The following is an 18,606-nucleotide window of genomic DNA, read 5'->3' on the forward strand; positions in this document are numbered from 1 at the left end:
TTCTGGACAAAGATTTCCATACTTGATCTTGAAAAGATACTTACAGTGTCACATGCATTAGCTTACACATTCATCACGAGCAAAGTGAACACTATATATAATACTAGGGTAAACCCGCCCTACGGGCGGATAAGCAAATAAACATAAACTATATACCTAATTTAAAATTTAATAAGAATTTATAACATAAGTGTACTCTTGTAACACTATTTTATTGTTTTTAATTATTTTTACATACCTTACATTTTCAGAAATCATGAAAACATAATTTATAAGTATTCTATTTAATTATGAGATTAAGTAGAATATTATTTTTGAAACTGCAAGCATTAAAAAGAAAAATATAGAATATTTTCAATTTTGTGTTCCATCAAATATACTGATTATTTTTATTTTTAGAACTATTATTTAAACAAAAAAATATAAATGAATTTTCAATTTTGTGTATCAATGGATTTTTGAACAATTGGTACAAAAATAAACAGCAATTATTTGATGATCTAATATTTTGAGCTGTTCACTAATTAAAATAAATTATTTTTTAAAAAAATAGCTGAACTAATCAATTGGAAATTGTAATTTTAGTTACACCGTAGTGATATAATGCTTACTTATATTCTTTAATATACTTATTCTAATAGCTGAGTTTTTAATATATTTTTAACATATGTAAAGGTCATACTACTTGGAGAACATTAATTTTAATACTTATCATTAGCTCTTCGTTGTTCATATTGTAAATTTACGGTTGAGATGTGGTTGAACAAATCTTATTCAAGTGTGTGGATCTATGATTGATTTGTTTTTGGTTAAAATATGAAATACTCCTATGAAAAGTCATTTATATAAAGGTGAATATTTAGTGAGAGAATGTATAAGTTTACAGATATTGATTAATAACTTGTGGTTCTTTTGACAAATGCGAGAAATGGAATTGTTTTAACTTTCAAGATTCATTATTTCAGCTCTTAAAGACAGATGTTCTGCTATGATATCATCGGGGTTTCCACTTGTCCCCGTCTTGCTAATTTCTGGTTTGACCCTCCATAAGCTGTGAAAACCCGGAAGTAACTTCATGTCCCGTCTCTGTTTCTCTTCAAAGACTTGGCTTTGTTATTGTCTCTGTCATCTCTTTGTTCTCATGACTCTGCCGATGAGACTACCAAGCTCCAAAGAGTGTATTAAAATCTGAGAAAAGCACAGAGATTCCGTCATCTTGTTCCGTTGATGTGTTGATGCTGTTCAACGTTGCTGATAACAAACATTCGAGTGGTAATGGGTCTATCCAAGTAGACCTCTTTCAAACATGTTGAATCTCACCAATGAGGCAATGACTCCAAGATCAGTCATGAAACAGATGCTAAGCTTTGTGTTAATGAGTTGGTGAGAAGAACGATTTCTTGAGCCATAAGCTCATTTTCTCCCCACATCAAATCTGATCCTTGATGCTCCATGATTTTGTTTTCTCAAGTCATTCCATAGATATCTTGTGCGTAAACCAATTCTAATCCTTCCATTGGATCAAACACAGCCCTGAGAAAACCAACAAAACCAATGTGAGGAACAAAGTTTTGAAAAGAGAAATAATCACCTCATAGAACTTCCCTCCATCTAGATTCATGCTCATCTGTCCACAAAATCCAAATTTTCAGGATCAAAGTTATTATTAAGATTAATGCATGTCTTGCATACATATATACATCATTTGTACTGATACCTTATTTGCAGTAAAGATAGGAGGGAGTAAGGGTAAGGGCATCATCACCAGCATGCTTGAACTCCTGCAACTCCTGAAGTTCAACCTTGGTTTCACCCACACTTTTTGCTTCATGAAGCTTCTTCTTCCCAACCCCAATAATCTCCAGCTTGAGATGATCTGCTACATCTTTTCTTTCGGGTTCACCACCCACACAAACTCGACTGCTGCATTCTATGATTTTGAAAAACCAAGAACACAAAACTTTTACTCAATAATCAGATTACTTCCAAAACATAGCCAAATAGATCTATATAAAAGTACTCAGCATCCCCATAAATCAATTCCAAAAATCTACACTTATCCCATTGAAAACACTAAACGTGTGAATGGGTGGCAGTAACCGAAAGTAAGATAAATAATTAAAAATAACAAAAATTGGTGCAAGTATAAGAATCCAAAACTAAAACTTAAAACTAAAAGCTTAAAACAATTTTCCTGAAACAATGACCAAAGCTTTCATGTCAAATCCAGTCACCAAGTGCATAAACTGATTTAAGATCTTACCTTCAAGCCTTTCCACTGCTTTGTGAGCTTTTTTATACTTAAACCTAACAATAGCAAAATCACGCGAATTACCAGTCCTAAAACAACAAAATAACACGTATCAATGAAGAAAAACAATAGTTGTTTTGATTACAAAGACATGAGACCATTGTTTCTCACGTACGTACGAAACACAGAAAATGCACAAATTTCTCAGAAGAAGATAATCATGACCAGTTTTACAACGGTGAAAAATGTTTAAGAAAAACATCTATTCTCACGAATTAAACCAATTAAATAACTATGCCCATGAACAAAACTGCAAAAAAAATTCTAAAGAATTTAACCCGTAAAATCACTACCCTCGTGAACAAAACGTAAATAAATAAAAAAAATCAAGTTTGTAATATGGATTCAGGACGGTGGAAACGGCAAAAAAAATATATGGATGAAAGAACTCTGTCCATGAACGAAAGGCAGAGTTAAAAAAGCTACCTGAGAATCGAGTAGCAGAAAGCTCTCCACCACGGCGGATATTCTTGGCCTTTCAGAAACGGAGCAACTGGACTTGAATAGTGGAGGAGGAGCGGCCCATCTGCAAATCAGAGAGGAATACCGAAACGGAGGAGCACCTGCCGGTTCTCAGGTCAGAGAAGAACAACTTGGAGCTAGCCATAGAGAGAGACGAAGAGCAAGAGTCAAATACGCAGAGAGTTCAGAGATTGCGAAAATGGAAAACGAATGAGATACAAACCTATTTATACACACAGACGACGAATCAAAGACGCTGGGAGTAACTACACAGTAATCAAAACCGTTACAGAAGCACAATCGACATATCGCCGCCTGAGAGGTTCAGAGGAAGCGAAGGGGAAGAAGTGAAGAGGGATTAGGGTTCATGCAAAGGTATCTGGGCCGCAGAGACGAATCGCGAGACAAAGCCCATTATGAAGTAACGTCAAAATAAAAAAGCTCAGAACGCAGAGTATCATTAATCCGACGTGTCGTTGCGAGAATGATTGAATTAGTGACGTGTCGTCCTAGGTGGACACGCCAGGAGGGATGAAAAACTTCTTTTATATATAAAGACTAGGATCGGCCCGCCCTACGGGCGGGATATTCTTTATTTGTGATCTATGTTATTATTTTTGAATAATTTTGTAATTTGTGTTTTAGGTTTGTGTTTGCAAGAGAAATGTGTGATAATAATTTTTTTCTTCCAAAAATATTAAGTATGGAGAGATTATATATGATAAGATATATTTAAAATAAATAGTTGTTCCTATATTAAAAAGGTGTGGCATTGATATGATGTGAAGGCTTCAAATGATCTTCATGTCGTTTTCTTTAACAATAATCTGATCCCATATTCAGATGGTTTGCAATATTTTGGGTTCAGAATGATTGGGTTGTGAGTAGCTTCTACGTGTAGATCATTGTCTTTCGACATGTAATTGGAGTGGAATTGGTGATTATTTGAAGCTACATTTCTTGTTGAAAGTAAAATGTTATATTTAATGTGAAGAAGGTAGAGTAAACCTAATCAAAATATAGAAAACACTGCAAATGAAAAGTGTGAAAACTAAGTAGCGCTCGATGAGTGTAGCCACTTGTTAGTCACCATAAAATCAACTCCAAGAACTTCACCATTTGTTTATAGTATTAACAATCAATGCATCGATTTTTAGATTATTGATGTGGCGCTTTTTTAGTGGCATTATAAAGATCTTATTAATTCTATAACACTTATTTTTCGATAGAGACATTGCATAAGGAACATTTAATCTACTCCATCATTTGTCTGTTCCAGACATGTTGGTCTGCCGTTCACGACGATCTATAAATTTCATACATTCTTTATGTTTTTCCATGTATAGCGAAATTCTGGCATAAAGATACTTACCAAGTTAGTTACATCTACCACAGTTGTTGTTTGCTAATATGCAAAGATGTTTTAGCTTTGTTGCGGTTTTGTTTTATTGTCAAAATTATTTGTTTTGTACTACTATTAATTTTTCTGTAGGAAAAAAAACAAAAATTTATTAAGATATTTACAATTTATGGATAGTCATGAACGGAAAACTGATATTATTTTTCAGTTAAAAAAGTAGCTATCTATTTAATTTTAATTTTCGTAAATGATCATCTAAACAAATCTTTGAAAGAATAAAGATGGTTGTAAGCAAAACTCAAACACAATCCACGCAACTCTAATATCACTGTTAACAGAACCAACACTCGCGTTCTTCTTCCTCCACAGCATCAAATCTGCAAGACTGCAACTGCTGATGCCAGCATCAAATGTGGCTTGGTGTTTGGATATCAAAATAAAAATAGCCAGAAGTAGAGATGGTTTGATTTATCAATAAAGAACTCAAACACAAAACACCATATCACAAACCCTTTGGTTTCTGTCGATATAAGCTTCTATGTTCTGTAAGTAATTATCAAATACAAAAACAAAAAAAAACAATTGAATATTCCTTCACACACATCAATTAAAAGCTGCTTCGTTCTCTATTTGCTCTGCCACTTTTGTTTCTCAGTTTTCTTTTGAGAAGTCCGAACAGCTCCAAGATTAACACCAGTCGCAGAAGCATCTAGCAAACTCAGCTCGCTTCAATCGCTGCCTTCAAGTCATCATCCTCCATCTCTGAAAAAGCCCTCACTTCCTCCCGCAACAACGCCTCTTATGGTCTCTATTGATCAACATCATCACTTCTCACAGCAGTGAGCTCACCAATAACGTCTGAGATATTAAGAACATCTTAATTTATTATCTGTTTTGTGAAGCCTGAAGGTTGGAAGCCGGTTCGAATTAAAGGTGGACTTGAGCAGAATTAACGTCTGAGATATTAAGAATATCCCTTCTTCCTTGGTCAACATGGAAAACTGAACCAAAGGTTGCTTTTCTAAAAAGAGAAAAAAAAACCAAGCTTGATAGAGAGAGGAGGGTCTGTGATTTTGACTAACTTGAGCAGCAATACCTTGCGTGCCTTCTTGAGTGCATAAGCTGTATGGTCTCTGAAACTGTCCTTTTGACTGTTAATTCCGCAGATTGTGCAACTTCTCCTCCTGTAAAAATCGATCCAGCAATCATTATTTCTTGCCACATATTGATTATCTGAGAAAGAAAAAGCTTACATTCTGCCAGGCTTCAAGCTTTCTCTGCATAGCTTCATGTTCAGTTCAGCACAAATCCGGAAAGGAAACACCTTGATTTTGGTACACATTTTTTTTTCTGAGCAAGGTCTTGATCAATAATGCTAACCGTTATTGCGAACTTATAATTGGTTGGGATCCATCTGACTTTAACATGATCAACATCAGGTTGTACCTACATAATGAATCAAGAAAAGAAATTAACTTTGTGAATCACTGAGTAGTATAGTTACCAGAGTTTGTAAAGCTTTCACCTCATGGACCATTTGCATATGGCAATGCTACTAACCTTGCAGAACTCCGCTTTCTCTTGGAAGCTACACAATGCAAAGATATTTTAAATTTAGTGACTATCATGATTAGAGAGAGCTTTTACATGTTGTTTCTTTATCTAATGTCTCTAGAAGATGAACTCTTCCAGGGTATTGTCGACGAAGAAGAGTCCTAACAGAAGCAGCACAAACAGAAAGCATAGCCAAATCTTTTGTAAATAGTGATCCAATTGTAAAGAATGTGGTGCTTGTTCTGTGCCCATACGTAATTGATGCATCACAGATATCAATAAGTCCATGTTCGAACATCCCAACAGCTTGCTTAGTCAGCATATCATTGAACATCCACATCCGAAAAGCCATCTAGCATCTCAATTCGAAGTGGTTGAAGAAATCTGGGTTCTTTTCTCGAAGCTGCCCCAAAACTAAACAGAGAATAAAAATCAAAACTTTATAGAGAACCCACTTATGGAATCAAGAAAAGTAATCAACTTTGGTAAGTTTTTAACCTATGCGGGTGACACTTTTACTAATCCGGTGATTCTTCTCAAGGTACTTAGCGGTTGCTTCCAAGCTCATGTAGTTTTGAATACAGAGTTTAACCTTGTTCCTCACCTGGGAACAGAGCAATCACAGAGATGAAAACAGAGTAGGTCAAAACAATAAGCTTTGGAGAGTCATTGAGTTACCGACCTACCATTGTGTCTAAACTGTTGTCTTAACTCCTTGAATTTGATATTTTTCATGTTTTCAAATGAGAAACATGGACAGAGTTATATTTATCGACAGTCTCTGATACCATTAACAATACTCTCCTTCTGCTCCCTCTCCCTTCTTTTCTTCTTTGTCATCGACAAAGCAACTGCAATAACAAAAACAATACCTTTATGAACCATTCATCAAGTGATTTATCTATTCACTTCCTAAAAGCAAAAAGATGTAAAGAGAAGACCAGCACTTAGCTATTTAACGAAGAGACTGAAGAGTCCATGAAACACAACATTAAAGATGGAGAAGTTGAGGACATAAACAAATAAAAGTCAGGCAAAAGTGATCTTTAAAAAAGAAGCATATCGGGTCCGAGACTAAGTAGTAAGTAACCAGTAACCACCATATCCGTGAGTATATAGATCTTGTTCATCATCCTTCGTCGAGTCGAAGAACAAACCCAAAACCCATATTTCCCTGCTCGTGATTCAATCACTTGATTTCCGGATCAGCCAGTAACGGAAAATCTTTCCACCGCGTTTGATGTTTCTGGCAATCTCACCACCACGGTTGAAAAACATACGACTGACTTCTATACTGAAAAATGATTGATGACTTAGCCATTTCAGAGGAATATATACACCGCCCTTGCAGAGATAAAAGAAGAAAAAGACTCTAGCTTTAAGATTGCTTTGAATACACTTCGTGGGGAGCGATCTGAGTGGATTAATCACGAAATATTAATTCAGAGCGTTTCATTTGGCGAGGGAAAGCGGAAACGACATAACTTCGCCGTCGAAGGATGGGGGACGCGTCTCTCGTTCTCTTGCAGATGAACATTAGGTCAGAGACTGTTTATGCTTTTCTGGGCCTAAACCCATACAAAGTGCCGTTAAGATTAATACCCAACAGAAGCCCACATCGCTCAACCGTTAATGAAAGAGAGCGCTGACGTGTCACGCAGACAGAAACTGAGTTTCCAAGCTGGCATCCTATGTGGCGCAAGGAGGAGAGATTAAACTCTATTTTATATAAATAGATTTCTTGCTCTAGATACATATGTGTCTATTACACATTGTAATTTTGATTTTAGATTCTCCTCTTTGGTAGGTGGATTCACATAATATCATGTTCATGCATCTCTTTGAGGAAACGCTTGAGGTCTGCAGTAGCCTTAGAAATTTTGATTTGCAAATCTATAATTACAAAAGATTATACCATGTTTGGTTTCGTTAGTGTCTTGAGATAATCGAGATTAATTAGGGGAGTTTGCTTCGTAGTTAAACAGCTCTTTCCTACCTAACATATGTAAAAGCCTCTCCTTATCATTATGACAACATGGTCACCAGACTTAATACAAAAAATGTTAATGATGTGGAAAGTTACTTAAAGACGAGTTGCAGAAGTCTACGAAGGTTTTCAAATTTTTGTTGTTGTTTAATTTGATGTCATACCTAATAAAGTGGAGATTAAGGTGTTTTCTAATGGGCTGTTAGTGCCAAGGGGAAACGTGTAAATAATCCCTTTAAACCTGTCGTTCTTAAATAAATTATATTAAGAAGAATAAGAGCCGTAACCATGACAGTTCCTGGTGTCTATTTCACAATGTTTGAAACGAATGCTTCAATAAGAGCTTAAGAAAGCTAAAAAGAGAAGAAAATAAAAAAAAAACATAATGTGACTTAAGGAGCATAATGTTGACCAAAATAGAATTAAGAGACTCTCTTCTCCTATTAGCCTATACGTATTTTATGTTGTGAATTCTTCTTACAATAGTTTATTGAAACTAATATGTACACGAACGTACGTTCTCCTCGTTATGAATCCACGTTATACCGTATATTAAAGACTGCAACGGAAAATCACATTTGAGATGTGCAGACAGGACATATGTTACTCATTTTGTTACGTAGCTTCTCATATGTACATTTTAATTAATTTATTGTTTAATCTAAAAGATAACTAATCCTCGCGTTAATTAACCCTCTGCGCACGATTTTCAGAAGTGGTCCTTTTTGTTTTTATAATTACTGACCCATGCTTTTTCTTCAGTTGGTCGTTTTTTTCCAACTCCGTTGCTAAGTCATCGAACGTCGTTACTCGTAACGCGTCTATATTTTCTTTCCTTCATATAAACTCACATTAAAACCAGGAAGCACATTCAACCTATTTTATCTTATCTCAGAGCAGATGGGGAAGAGGCTAGACGCTTTGCTTGGTCGGACTTTCAAAACCAACAAGTTCAAGTCTCTTCTCAACTTAGCTCTCACCAGGCTCTCTATTCTCAAGAACCAACGTCAAGTCAGATGCTCTCAGGCCACCTCTGATGTCACCGAGCTTCTTAAGCTTGGCCAACACGAGAACGCTTACCAGAGAGTCGACCAAGTCATTAAAGACCAGAACACCCTCGATGTTTTCTTTTTCATCCATGGCTACTTCACTCTCTTGCTCGACCGCGTTCACCTCTTCGAACACAGCAGAGATTGCCCTGATGAGCTTCTAGAAGCTGTTTCGAGTTTGCTTTTTGCAGCTTCTAGAATAGGAGAGTTTCCTGAGCTTCAAGAGATTCGTAACGTTTTGGTTTCGCGTTTTGGTAAAGATATCGCGGCTAGGTCCATCGAGTTGCGCAATGATTGTGGGGTTAATCCCAAAGTAAGCAACTTTGATTCAACTCAACCTTATAATGTATTCAAATACCTTGTATTGTATATCTCTACATACAGAAGAAAATACTTACTGAACTTAATATATTCATGTTTCTTTTTTGGTGTTACTACTATAGATAATTCAGAAGTTGTCGACAAGACATCCACCAAGAGAAGCTAGGATGAAGGTTTTGAAGGAGATTGCTGCAGAAAATAACATCGTTCTGAAACTAGAAGTTGCTTCTTCTACGACCAATGAGGTAAGTAAACCTACAATCAAAAACAAATTTTGAAAATGAGCTAATCATTAAATATTCTGATTCGTGCAGGGAAAATCAGATGTTTCCAAGGCTAAGTTAGCAAGTGAAGTTGGAGAAGATGAGTTAGGAGAAGGGCTAGGGTTGTCTGATTTGGTTAAGAGAGGAAAGCAGAAGTACAAAGATGTGGCTGATGCTGCACAAGCAGCGTTTGTGTCAGCAGCTCATGCAGCAGCGGCTGCACGAGCAGCTGTAGAGCTTTGTCAGTTTGCGCCTTGTGGACCAGACAATACGGGTAATACTGGTGGGGGAAGTTCATCTAGTGGTTCTGGAAACAATAAAACAGAACAAGAAGGTAATGATGATGACGATGATCTTTCAGAAGGTGAAGCGGATGTGAGATCAGAATCTAAGAAGTCTATATTGGATACAAAAGATCTCACAGAATCTAAGAAGTCTATATCGGATACAGAAGATAATATTGAGGATGTGATGTCATTTAGAGAAGACCCTGTGAAGCTGTTGGAGAAGGCTGTTGTGGTGTACGACAGTGAGGAAGAAACCAAACATACTGTTCAGACTAATACTACTACTGAGGTTAAAGATGAGGAAAGTCTTAAGGATTGTTCTGATAGAGCGGATACAGGACATGTGGACAGCATGGTTCATTCGGTTGAGGAACCTATTATGAGTAAAGCTAGTTTAAAGGGTCCTATTTCAGTCAGGACCAGACAGGTTCGTGGATACTAAGAAGTATAAAATTTTGTCAGGTGCATCTATGGTATAATGACTGAGTTTTGTACAATTTCTTTCTCTGTTCATTATTTTTTTGGTCAAGGGTGTAACATTATTGTATTGTATACTTTATGGATATTAGGTTTCAATAATGTTGAACAGTGGTGGCATATGTTGTCTAAGTTTCTAGAAACAAATTGAACTTTCAAAGAAGTTACCTGTAAATTACTGCCCTCTGCCCCTCTTTTTACCATGCGGAATCAGGTCAGAATATTCCTGCAGACTTAGGCCAACATCTTCATCATATTCAATTCCAAGCTCCTCCTACCAAGTCAACATTTAGGTTAATAATGTAGTTTGAAAGAGAAAAACTTACGCAAAACGTATATTTGTATGGATTTCGCACCTTAAACTCCTTGATATCTCTGGGAAAATTCTCAGTGACAGTATCCCAAACGTCTCTGAACATCCTCTTACGCTTTCTCCACTGGTTGATCTTGTCAGAGTACATATCTTCAACAGCCTTTTTGTCTTCCGGCCTCACCAACGTAACACCTTCGCGTAGTTTGATCAGTTTCTCTTCCATTTCCTTAACCTGGTACACAATGTTGAACTCAAACCATTTAAGCTTTTTACCTATTAAAAAGCTTACTCAAGGAGAGAGAACATTTTACCTCTTTCCTCAGCTTAGCATCTTTCTCTTGTATCTCCTCTAGTGTCAAGTTTGACTGCAAGCTCTTTATTTCTGCAAAAGAACCATAAGATCATCATCAGGGGTGCAACTATGAAGCGATTCAAAACGCAAAGTAAAACACACACACCTGACTCCACTTCACTGATGGTCTTCCTCTTCTCTTGAAGCTGCTCCTGGAGCTTTGCATTCTCCTCTTTCATCAGAGCAAGTTCCTCAGCGTTTGGAATCTCGAACTGGTCTTGCCTAGCAATGTACAGCTTCTGCTTCCCATACTCCTTGAAAGTGATTTTGCCAGATTCAGCGAGGCTGTCAAGCGCTTTCTGAACAGCCGTCTTCTTGAGGCTAAACTTCTGCAGAGCATCAGCTGCGTTTTGCGTGTTTAGAGGTCGGTTTTGCTGCAACACACAATAATTCAAAACGCGATTGATTTTTTTTTTTCCACATCGATTCGCGAATCAGTTTCATCACCATCACTTAAAACTTTAGCTCAAATTTTCGGGATTCGAATCCATTGGTTGTATATATGTCTATAAACTAGGTTTTACCGATACGCAGAAACGGAATCGAAGAAAAGTAGTGATTATTACCTCGTTTACAAACTTGAGAACGATCGCTGCAGATTCGAAACAAAAATTCAGGAAACGAGAGAGAGAGAGAGAGAGAGAGAGAAATCAAAATCAAAAGAGAGTAGATGATTTGTTCGTTCGCGAGATTATTATACCTTCTGTGTTATCCGTTTTAGGAGCCATTTTTTTCGTCTATAATGCGCGGGAAATAGAAACCCTTGAGAGAGAGAGAGAGAGAGCGACGGCAACTTTTTTTTTTCTTTTCCGGGAGGAAGATGATTGATGATACTGACGAGTGAGTGAGTGAGAAGCTTCCTTTATACGACGTCGTATTAGTCGAGACATAACGTATGGGCCATTATATTTAGGCCCATTTAGTTCTTCTTTCTAGGCCCAATTAAATGGGCAGCTGCTTCAGCTGAGACCTGGCTTGTTTTTGGGGTGGTGATTGGGCATCTGACATTGTGGACTAAAGATGGGCTAGCCCATCAAGCCCACAGTTTGGACATATTGTTGGAGAATCATTCTCTCGTTGGGAAAATATCAGAACTAAAAAGTCAGAACCAAAATCATTTGTTTAATAACGTTATTGATATCTTAGGACTTAGGTGATGAGTATGACCTTCAAATAATACACAGATACACACTGCCTGGACAATGCGTATCGCTTAATTTTTAACTCTCATTATTTTCAAACATATTCAATAATATTTTTACGAGCTTCTATCTAGTTTACTAGTCACCACGAAGGATCTTCTAAAGGGTTTATATTACATAGTCAATGATTAATTTCACAATGTCAACCAGTAATTTGCTGGGAAACAGTATAAATATTAGTTATTTCACAATGTCAACCATTTTGCTGAAGATTTAACCAAAATTATTTTCACAATGTCAAACACTTCGCCAAGGATGAAAACAAGATTAGCACGTACTTAATATGTATAAGTACAGAAGATGATAAGTTAAGGTCGTACATAAAATTTGTACTCTTCCTACAAATTTAATATAGCGACTTAATTAGGCCAATTCGAATATTCCACGCAAGTTTTATGTACTCTTCCTACAAAATTAATTTTTCTTTAGTAAAAAAAGAGTTTATGATTTTTAGATGTTGGATATAGACCAATAAAGCATGAGGTTTATTGATTGTTTAATTATCTGTATGTTTCCCTTGTTTCAATTATAAATACTTAAGTTCAAAAAAATAATATAAATACTTCTCTTAGAATAAGTATCAAGAGCCATTTCGTTCTTTAACTTGTGTGAAAGGTCACATAAACTCATGCTTAAAGCTTAACTAACTAGCCAACCTAATTATTATTTTTAAACCCATACTTAATGAAGTCCTAGTCCGATTCCTGGTCATTTGGATATATCGTCTCGTCAATACACCATATATACATTTATTTATATTTTCAAAGTAAAATGTAATCTAATTTTTTTGTTCTAATTTGTTTGTTTATTCTACACGTAGAATTTTCGCCAGGTTGATCCGATCTTGAAGACGAGAGTCATCTTATTGATAATCATTTTTTTGTAACAATCTTATTGATAATCTGCACGTCAGAAACCAAACTTATGTCAAAATGGAAATATACATCCTTAAATATGAATGAATTTATTTACATAATAAAGATTAAAGTTTTTTTATCTAAGATAAATCTTAGACATTTTATGTAATATGTATAATCATATATAAGTAGTAAATATTTTAAAAACAAACTTCATAAATTTTACATAATTAATTTAATTTAGACTATATATGTTCACTCTGATCATTTACATAAAAATAATACATTTGAGTATTAAATTGATTAAGTGCTATGTAATTTGCAATTAATTAAAAAATATAAAAGTGAAAGAAATCGTTGAACATTAAAAACAAAGAGAGAATATGGTTTATTAAGTAATATCGCGAAACATCTTTGTTTTAGTATCTTGATATAGACATAAGTTTTTAGAAGGCGACATGGCACCTAGAGCCACCACAAAAGGCAAACCTAACTGTAAGACCGGTACGACTAATAAAAATTATTAAAACAATCTTTAGATTAATTCAAGATTCGGAGAGATACTGCCCAAATAGGCAAATATATTAACTTACCTAACCATGGCTATTTAATGGATAAAAGTCTTCTATTTCCCGGGAATATACTCTACGACAAGGGCATATATAGCAGCTAACGTGCATATTTATAATAATATTCAGGTAACATGAAATCAGATTTAAATATTGAAAATATGTTGACAATGGTATATGCCGGGTCCTTCGTAGCCAAGTGGTTACTGAGCTCTGCCTTCGGGTCCTGGTGTGAGGGGTTCGACCCCTCCTTATAAGTTATGCATTCGGATTCGAGCATATTCGTCCCATCAATGCAACCAATTCAACAAGTCAGTCCTCTTCCGGGTCTTGTTATCATAATAAATCAACTTTGTTTTTTTTTTAAGAAACAATTACACACAAAGACAGTTTCTAGTTTTTAATAACAAGATGAGGCAGTTTATACTACTAGGGTAGTTTTTCTTAACTAAACTAATTTTTCATCTAAAAATCTAACTAAATGAAGTTACAACCAAAAAAACAAAACTATATATAATATAAAAATCTTTCTTTTGGTGGGATTTAACCACAACCATTCATTTTTCAGATTTAATGGTCAAAATTCAGAAGAGATAAGGTGGGTCCCTCTATCTTCTTCTTCTTCGTTTTCTTCTTCCTAAATTCTCCATTTTCTAAAAAACTCAAATCTATCTTTTTAGTTATTTTTTTCACAGAAATTTTTATCAAATCATTATCTATGTTTTTCTATCTATCTTTCAAGATATGTCAAGGTATATTTTTGATGATGGTGTAATATTCACATATATATAACGACATCAACAACAGATACATCGTCAACTTTGGCGTAACAAAGACGGAGACATATACCACATTGGAGCAGTTTCGCCGGCATTCAGAAGACTCATCACCCACCATAGACTAAACTATGAAAATCTAGAAGTTCGTCCACCAGGAACATCACTGCGCCTTCACATGAGCACCGTCAAGAGATTAGATTTCCTACAATATTATGTACACGCTTGCAGCCCCGAGAAAATGTCCATGTGTACATAAAAATATTGTACACCATCAGTATATGTTTCCTACAATATTATGTACACTAAACTATTTTCATTATTCATTACAACATTATGTACACTAAACTGCATGTAGAGCAACATTATATACATAAAAATATTGTACACCATCAGTATATGTTTCCTACAATATTATGTACACTAAACTCCATGTAGAGCAAGATCGTGTACATGTGCACAGTCAAATCATATACACATAAATGTTAATAAATGTTACTATCTATTCCAACTCCAAAACATTACCCATCTTTGTTTGTACACTAGTTCTTAGTGTCAATCTTTAACTTTTATGTACACCAAAACTTATTATTGTCCATTCGATAAAATAGAAGTCTTTTGACACAAAAAATCATTAATGTCCAATCTTTAAATGATTTTTGAGCCATCAAATATGTGAGTTTTCATGAAACATTGTACATGTGGACAACAAATATATGTGTACACATTGACGATATAGATTGTACAAATATTTAATCTTGCAAATATATGTAAAAATGTATGCAGGATACATCGAATAAGTGTACATGTGAATCATTTTCCATGTCGAACTGATCCATGTCGAACTGATTCTAGTCTTCAGCTAGACATATATGTATGTAATCATAAAATATGTTTTACTAATATATTGATGTACACAAGTGAAAATGTGCACATATACGCATATAAACATGTACACATGTACGCATACAAGATGTACAACATTATGTACACATGTACACATACTAGGTGTACACATGTACACATATAAGATGTACAACCTAATGTACGAGTGAATCAATGTACATGTGTTTTTCTGTAAAACATTGTACATGTGGACAGTGAAATTTGTTGTGTCCATGTTGATGATATTTTACCGTTCAAATGTTAAAACTTGCAAACGTGTTAACACATATCGTTCAAATATTGAAACTTGCCACATATGTAACACATCTATCAGGTATACATGTGAATCATTGTACATTTACATTGTTTTAGTAATACACATATGTACATATGTAAACATGTACACATGTACACAAATAATCATTGTACATATAATTTTAATAAGTGGCATTTTCGTAATTTTATCATCTTCCTCCTAAATTAATTAGGGTTTTCTGCAATTTTTTTCTACAGCCGCCAGCCATTATTTTCACCTTATTCATCAGTTTTTTTTTCATTTTCCATGTTTATGATATCTTCAAGGTTGAAGAAGTTTACTTAAAACCATATTTTAAATTTATAAACTCAGAAAATTTTCTTTTTTTTTACTTTCCCGACTCAATTGATGAATTGAACCAAAACACCACAGTCAGCGGACGCCACGACGGTGAAAACAAGCGCAACGGAGTGATCCGAAGGTGATTTGTCGATGACAACTGAGGCAGCAACAAGGAAACCTCGAGTTTAATTTCTGGGTCTCAGTTTTTTTTACTATGGCTTCACATGAGACTTTGACTAAGAACGGAGAGTGTGATGGTTTGGTGTTTACGAACATATTCTAATTGACTATTGAAAAAAATGCTAAACAAAATTGAAAAGAAATTATGAGAAGAAAAATAAGTGGGTCCTCTTAATTGATACTCTAGTTACACTTTAGTTAAAAGAAAACTGAATGAGTTAAAGAAAGTGTCTTAGGAGCACAAACTGTCTTATTATATAACAAAAACTTGGAAACTGTCCTATAGTGTAAAAAACTCTTTTTTTAACTTAGATTATAATAAATCAACTTTGTTGTCATGTGGTTTTGTGCATCTTATAATATAAATATATAAGGTCGACAAAAGAAGTATATACTTTTAAGATCCCTTTAGTACTCTGCCGCCATGTTTATACAAGCTACTTACATATATAATTTTTTTGTTTATGGTCCATTTGAATATTCCAAAACAAAACTTATACATTTTCAATTGAAAATTAGTTTGAGCTCTCACATAGAACCGACATACCTCTGAAACAAAAAAAACACAATAATAGATAACACCATACTGGTGTTTTGTTCTAATTTGAACACAATATGACTGAAATTGTAATATGAACAGAACAAATCCCCAAAATTTGTTTTCCATATTTTCTTATTTCACATATGCGTTAATGTGAAGAATATAACAAGTCAACAAAATTGAAATAATAGAAAAACGAATAGAGCAACGATAATATGCAAATGAAAAAAATGGCATGTATCCTGAATATTAATATATAGTATTGTTTCCGGTGCAAAACTCTATAGTCTATACACTCATTCCGTCACGGTATCACATTTTCTAACATGGGACACAATAACAGTACAATAAAAATGAATCGATACATTAGAGAGGGTACGTAAAAACAAATTAATTAATTTTTAGTGACATAATAATTGCGAGTAGAGGAAGACATCGCCGGCGAGCTACATCGGACTACCACCTCTTCGCTATGGCCTCCCGATCCTTATTCCACAATAATAGACGGCGTAAAATTGAAGTGGCTCGGCCACTGTGGCGCTGGTGGTGCGGCCATTGCTCCGTAGATCCCGGCGGTTGTGGTCGTTGTCGTGGTAGTGCCGCTAGTGGTGGCTCCTCTGGTGGTCTTTCCCGTAGAGTAGTCAGATTGTGGTACCCATAAACCCCCGACGACTACGAAATGTTGCTTTTGAGAGTTCCCGTTGTTAGGGACTGTTTGGCTTGGTCTTCTTGTATGCAGTCTATATTTCTATTATATATCCAATTGAAAAATAACATCAGTTTTGTCTAGAAATAGAGTTTCTACTGCCCTGAATTTATAATTCAAATAATAGAAAGGAAAGAAATGCATGCGTTACCTGTAAATGGCTTTTAACTTCATCATTTGTTAATCCATCAACCTTCATAAACTCCCTTATTTGCTTTGGCGTAGCTACTGCAATATGGAACCAAAATAAGTATACTAACTTAAAATTCGATGAATCCTGAATACAAACTTATTTACTAAATCGTTAGAAAATTATATACCCCGTATATAAATATTATCAAAAACGCACCATGAGGTCCACCTAAGTGTTGGAGAGCGTTCAAGAAGCGTCTATGCAACTGCGAAGACCAACACCTTCTTTGCTTTCTCTCCGTCTCTCTTCTCCTTCGTTCGCCACTGTTAGCCATTGGATCTTCTCTCATACTTTCATCTCTCTTCACCACCGTCTCCATCATCTGTTGCGACTGTTCCTGAAACTCAAAATGCAAATATTTAGATTGTCCTCGTGAGATTTGTCTTGAGGATATGGGTTCTCTAATATAGTTACCTCTTTTGGAAGAAGCGGGTCTGGTTGGTTCCAGAGCTGAACAGACTTAAGCCAATCAGACTTCATGTTCTTGTCCTCAGAATCATTTTCGGGGTCGTGATTACCCTGCTCATCCTCTAATTCTTCTTCTACCTCTTCTTCATTGGAGGTCGATGAGTCTTTGATGTTAAAAAATTGTTCCAAGACAGGCGTACATTGTCCGGTTGTTTGCTCGGAGCATTCTGATTGTCCGTACACATTATATGTGCCCGTCTCCGTTATTTCCCTCTTACACCTCTCGATTGCTTAACAAACAAAAGAAAAATATAAGTTTTTCATATATATTTTATTTTTTATTCGTTTTAATCAGGAAAAGGAAAACATAACTCGCAATCTCGAATTTATACGTACCTTGGGTTACGAGGTCTAAGCAAAGAGGAAGTTCACGTTGGAAGACAAGAATCTTTCGACGTTCTTCTTCAAGAGTTTCGATGTATTGACCACATCTCTCCCGGTTGTAGTCCATAATGCTTAGCTTCTTAATCATGGTGCTTTAGGGATAAATTAATAATTCACCTCTAATTTGAGATTTATTCTGTTTAGAGAAGAAGGATCAACACACACATATATATGGCTCTATAAAGCCTCTCAAGGATCACTATCTTGATCGAATAAAAAACATAGTCGAATAAAAAACATAGTCGGCATTACAAGACGAATCTTGCGGTTCATGTTTTTATTTGGACAAGACTTAGGTTCACCCCCTATGGTGAATCTTTATATTCACCACACCATTTATGACCAATGAAAATGACATGTAGATAATCAAATAAAATATATTAAATTTATTTTAAAATAGTTTAAAATGAATAATGACAATTTTAAACTACAAATTTTAATTTTTAAATCCTAAACATTAATTTTTAAATCCAAACCCTATACCCTAAATCAAAATTCTATACCATAAACC

General features: G+C 35.2%; 3 protein-coding genes and 2 long non-coding RNA genes across 14 annotated transcripts; 1 reads left to right on the forward strand and 4 right to left on the reverse strand.

Annotated features, from left to right (window-relative positions):
* Positions 1 to 822: 822 nt before the first annotated feature.
* On the reverse strand, positions 823 to 3,175 carry LOC130510454 (uncharacterized). 2 transcript variants are annotated; one of them, XR_008944104.1, is made up of 5 exons: positions 2,997 to 3,175; positions 2,738 to 2,910; positions 2,264 to 2,340; positions 1,718 to 1,930; positions 823 to 1,627 (listed from the first exon to the last, which is right to left on the reverse strand). It is a non-coding gene; the product is annotated as an uncharacterized LOC130510454 (long non-coding RNA). The 2 variants fall into 2 exon arrangements; XR_008944103.1 differs by lacking the exon at positions 2,264 to 2,340 and having other exon boundaries at positions 2,997 to 3,173.
* Positions 3,176 to 4,576: 1,401 nt separating this feature from the next.
* On the reverse strand, positions 4,577 to 7,246 carry LOC130510459 (uncharacterized). 9 transcript variants are annotated; one of them, XR_008944117.1, is made up of 8 exons: positions 6,788 to 7,246; positions 6,374 to 6,654; positions 6,186 to 6,291; positions 5,942 to 6,101; positions 5,659 to 5,721; positions 5,387 to 5,579; positions 5,230 to 5,317; positions 4,577 to 5,134 (listed from the first exon to the last, which is right to left on the reverse strand). It is a non-coding gene; the product is annotated as an uncharacterized LOC130510459 (long non-coding RNA). The 9 variants fall into 9 exon arrangements; XR_008944123.1 differs by having other exon boundaries at positions 6,374 to 6,538; positions 6,788 to 7,245; XR_008944126.1 differs by having other exon boundaries at positions 4,577 to 5,089; positions 5,216 to 5,317; positions 6,374 to 7,244.
* A 1,187-nt stretch (positions 7,247 to 8,433) lies between these two features.
* LOC130510456 (uncharacterized) lies at positions 8,434 to 10,234 on the forward strand. Its single transcript, XM_057006787.1, has 3 exons — positions 8,434 to 9,036; positions 9,167 to 9,289; positions 9,359 to 10,234. The coding sequence occupies exons 1-3, from the start codon at positions 8,575 to 8,577 to the stop codon at positions 10,034 to 10,036; spliced, it is 1,263 nt and encodes a 420-aa protein (XP_056862767.1). The 5' UTR covers positions 8,434 to 8,574; the 3' UTR covers positions 10,037 to 10,234.
* LOC108838728 (homologous-pairing protein 2 homolog) lies at positions 9,015 to 11,562 on the reverse strand. Its single transcript, XM_057006789.1, has 7 exons — positions 11,437 to 11,562; positions 11,303 to 11,328; positions 10,843 to 11,110; positions 10,696 to 10,766; positions 10,428 to 10,616; positions 10,240 to 10,345; positions 9,015 to 9,299 (listed from the first exon to the last, which is right to left on the reverse strand). Exons 1-6 carry the CDS (start codon positions 11,462 to 11,464, stop codon positions 10,247 to 10,249), a joined length of 681 nt encoding a protein of 226 aa, XP_056862769.1. The 5' UTR covers positions 11,465 to 11,562; the 3' UTR covers positions 9,015 to 9,299; positions 10,240 to 10,246.
* Positions 11,563 to 16,591: 5,029 nt separating this feature from the next.
* LOC130496015 (transcription factor HRS1-like) lies at positions 16,592 to 18,342 on the reverse strand. The gene is made up of 5 exons (XM_056987753.1): positions 18,048 to 18,342; positions 17,658 to 17,941; positions 17,400 to 17,580; positions 17,202 to 17,278; positions 16,592 to 17,092 (listed from the first exon to the last, which is right to left on the reverse strand). The coding sequence occupies exons 1-5, from the start codon at positions 18,181 to 18,183 to the stop codon at positions 16,832 to 16,834; spliced, it is 939 nt and encodes a 312-aa protein (XP_056843733.1). The 5' UTR covers positions 18,184 to 18,342; the 3' UTR covers positions 16,592 to 16,831.
* Between the last annotated feature and the right edge of the window lie 264 nt (positions 18,343 to 18,606).

Source organism: Raphanus sativus, chromosome 1 (assembly GCF_000801105.2).
Source record: "Raphanus sativus cultivar WK10039 chromosome 1, ASM80110v3, whole genome shotgun sequence".
NCBI lineage: Eukaryota > Viridiplantae > Streptophyta > Magnoliopsida > Brassicales > Brassicaceae > Raphanus > Raphanus sativus.

Excerpts from the sequence above, each read along its gene's own strand:
- LOC130510456 (XM_057006787.1), top strand. The coding sequence starts at position 8,575 with ATGGGGAAGAGGCTAGACGCTTTGCTTGGTCGGACTTTCAAAACCAAC. Across the intron at positions 9,037-9,166 it reads ATTGTGGGGTTAATCCCAAA|ATAATTCAGAAGTTGTCGAC; the intron begins GTAAGCAACTTT and ends TTACTACTATAG. Across the intron at positions 9,290-9,358 it reads CTTCTTCTACGACCAATGAG|GGAAAATCAGATGTTTCCAA; the intron begins GTAAGTAAACCT and ends TGATTCGTGCAG.
- LOC130496015 (XM_056987753.1), bottom strand. The coding sequence starts at position 18,183 with ATGATTAAGAAGCTAAGCATTATGGACTACAACCGGGAGAGATGTGGT. Across the intron at positions 17,279-17,399 it reads ACACTTAGGTGGACCTCATG|TAGCTACGCCAAAGCAAATA; the intron begins GTGCGTTTTTGA and ends TCCATATTGCAG. Across the intron at positions 17,093-17,201 it reads AAGTTAAAAGCCATTTACAG|AAATATAGACTGCATACAAG; the intron begins GTAACGCATGCA and ends GATATATAATAG.
- LOC108838728 (XM_057006789.1), bottom strand. The coding sequence starts at position 11,464 with ATGGCTCCTAAAACGGATAACACAGAAG. Across the intron at positions 11,111-11,302 it reads TTCTCAAGTTTGTAAACGAG|CAAAACCGACCTCTAAACAC; the intron begins GTAATAATCACT and ends TGTGTGTTGCAG. Across the intron at positions 10,767-10,842 it reads CATCAGTGAAGTGGAGTCAG|AAATAAAGAGCTTGCAGTCA; the intron begins GTGTGTGTGTTT and ends GTTCTTTTGCAG.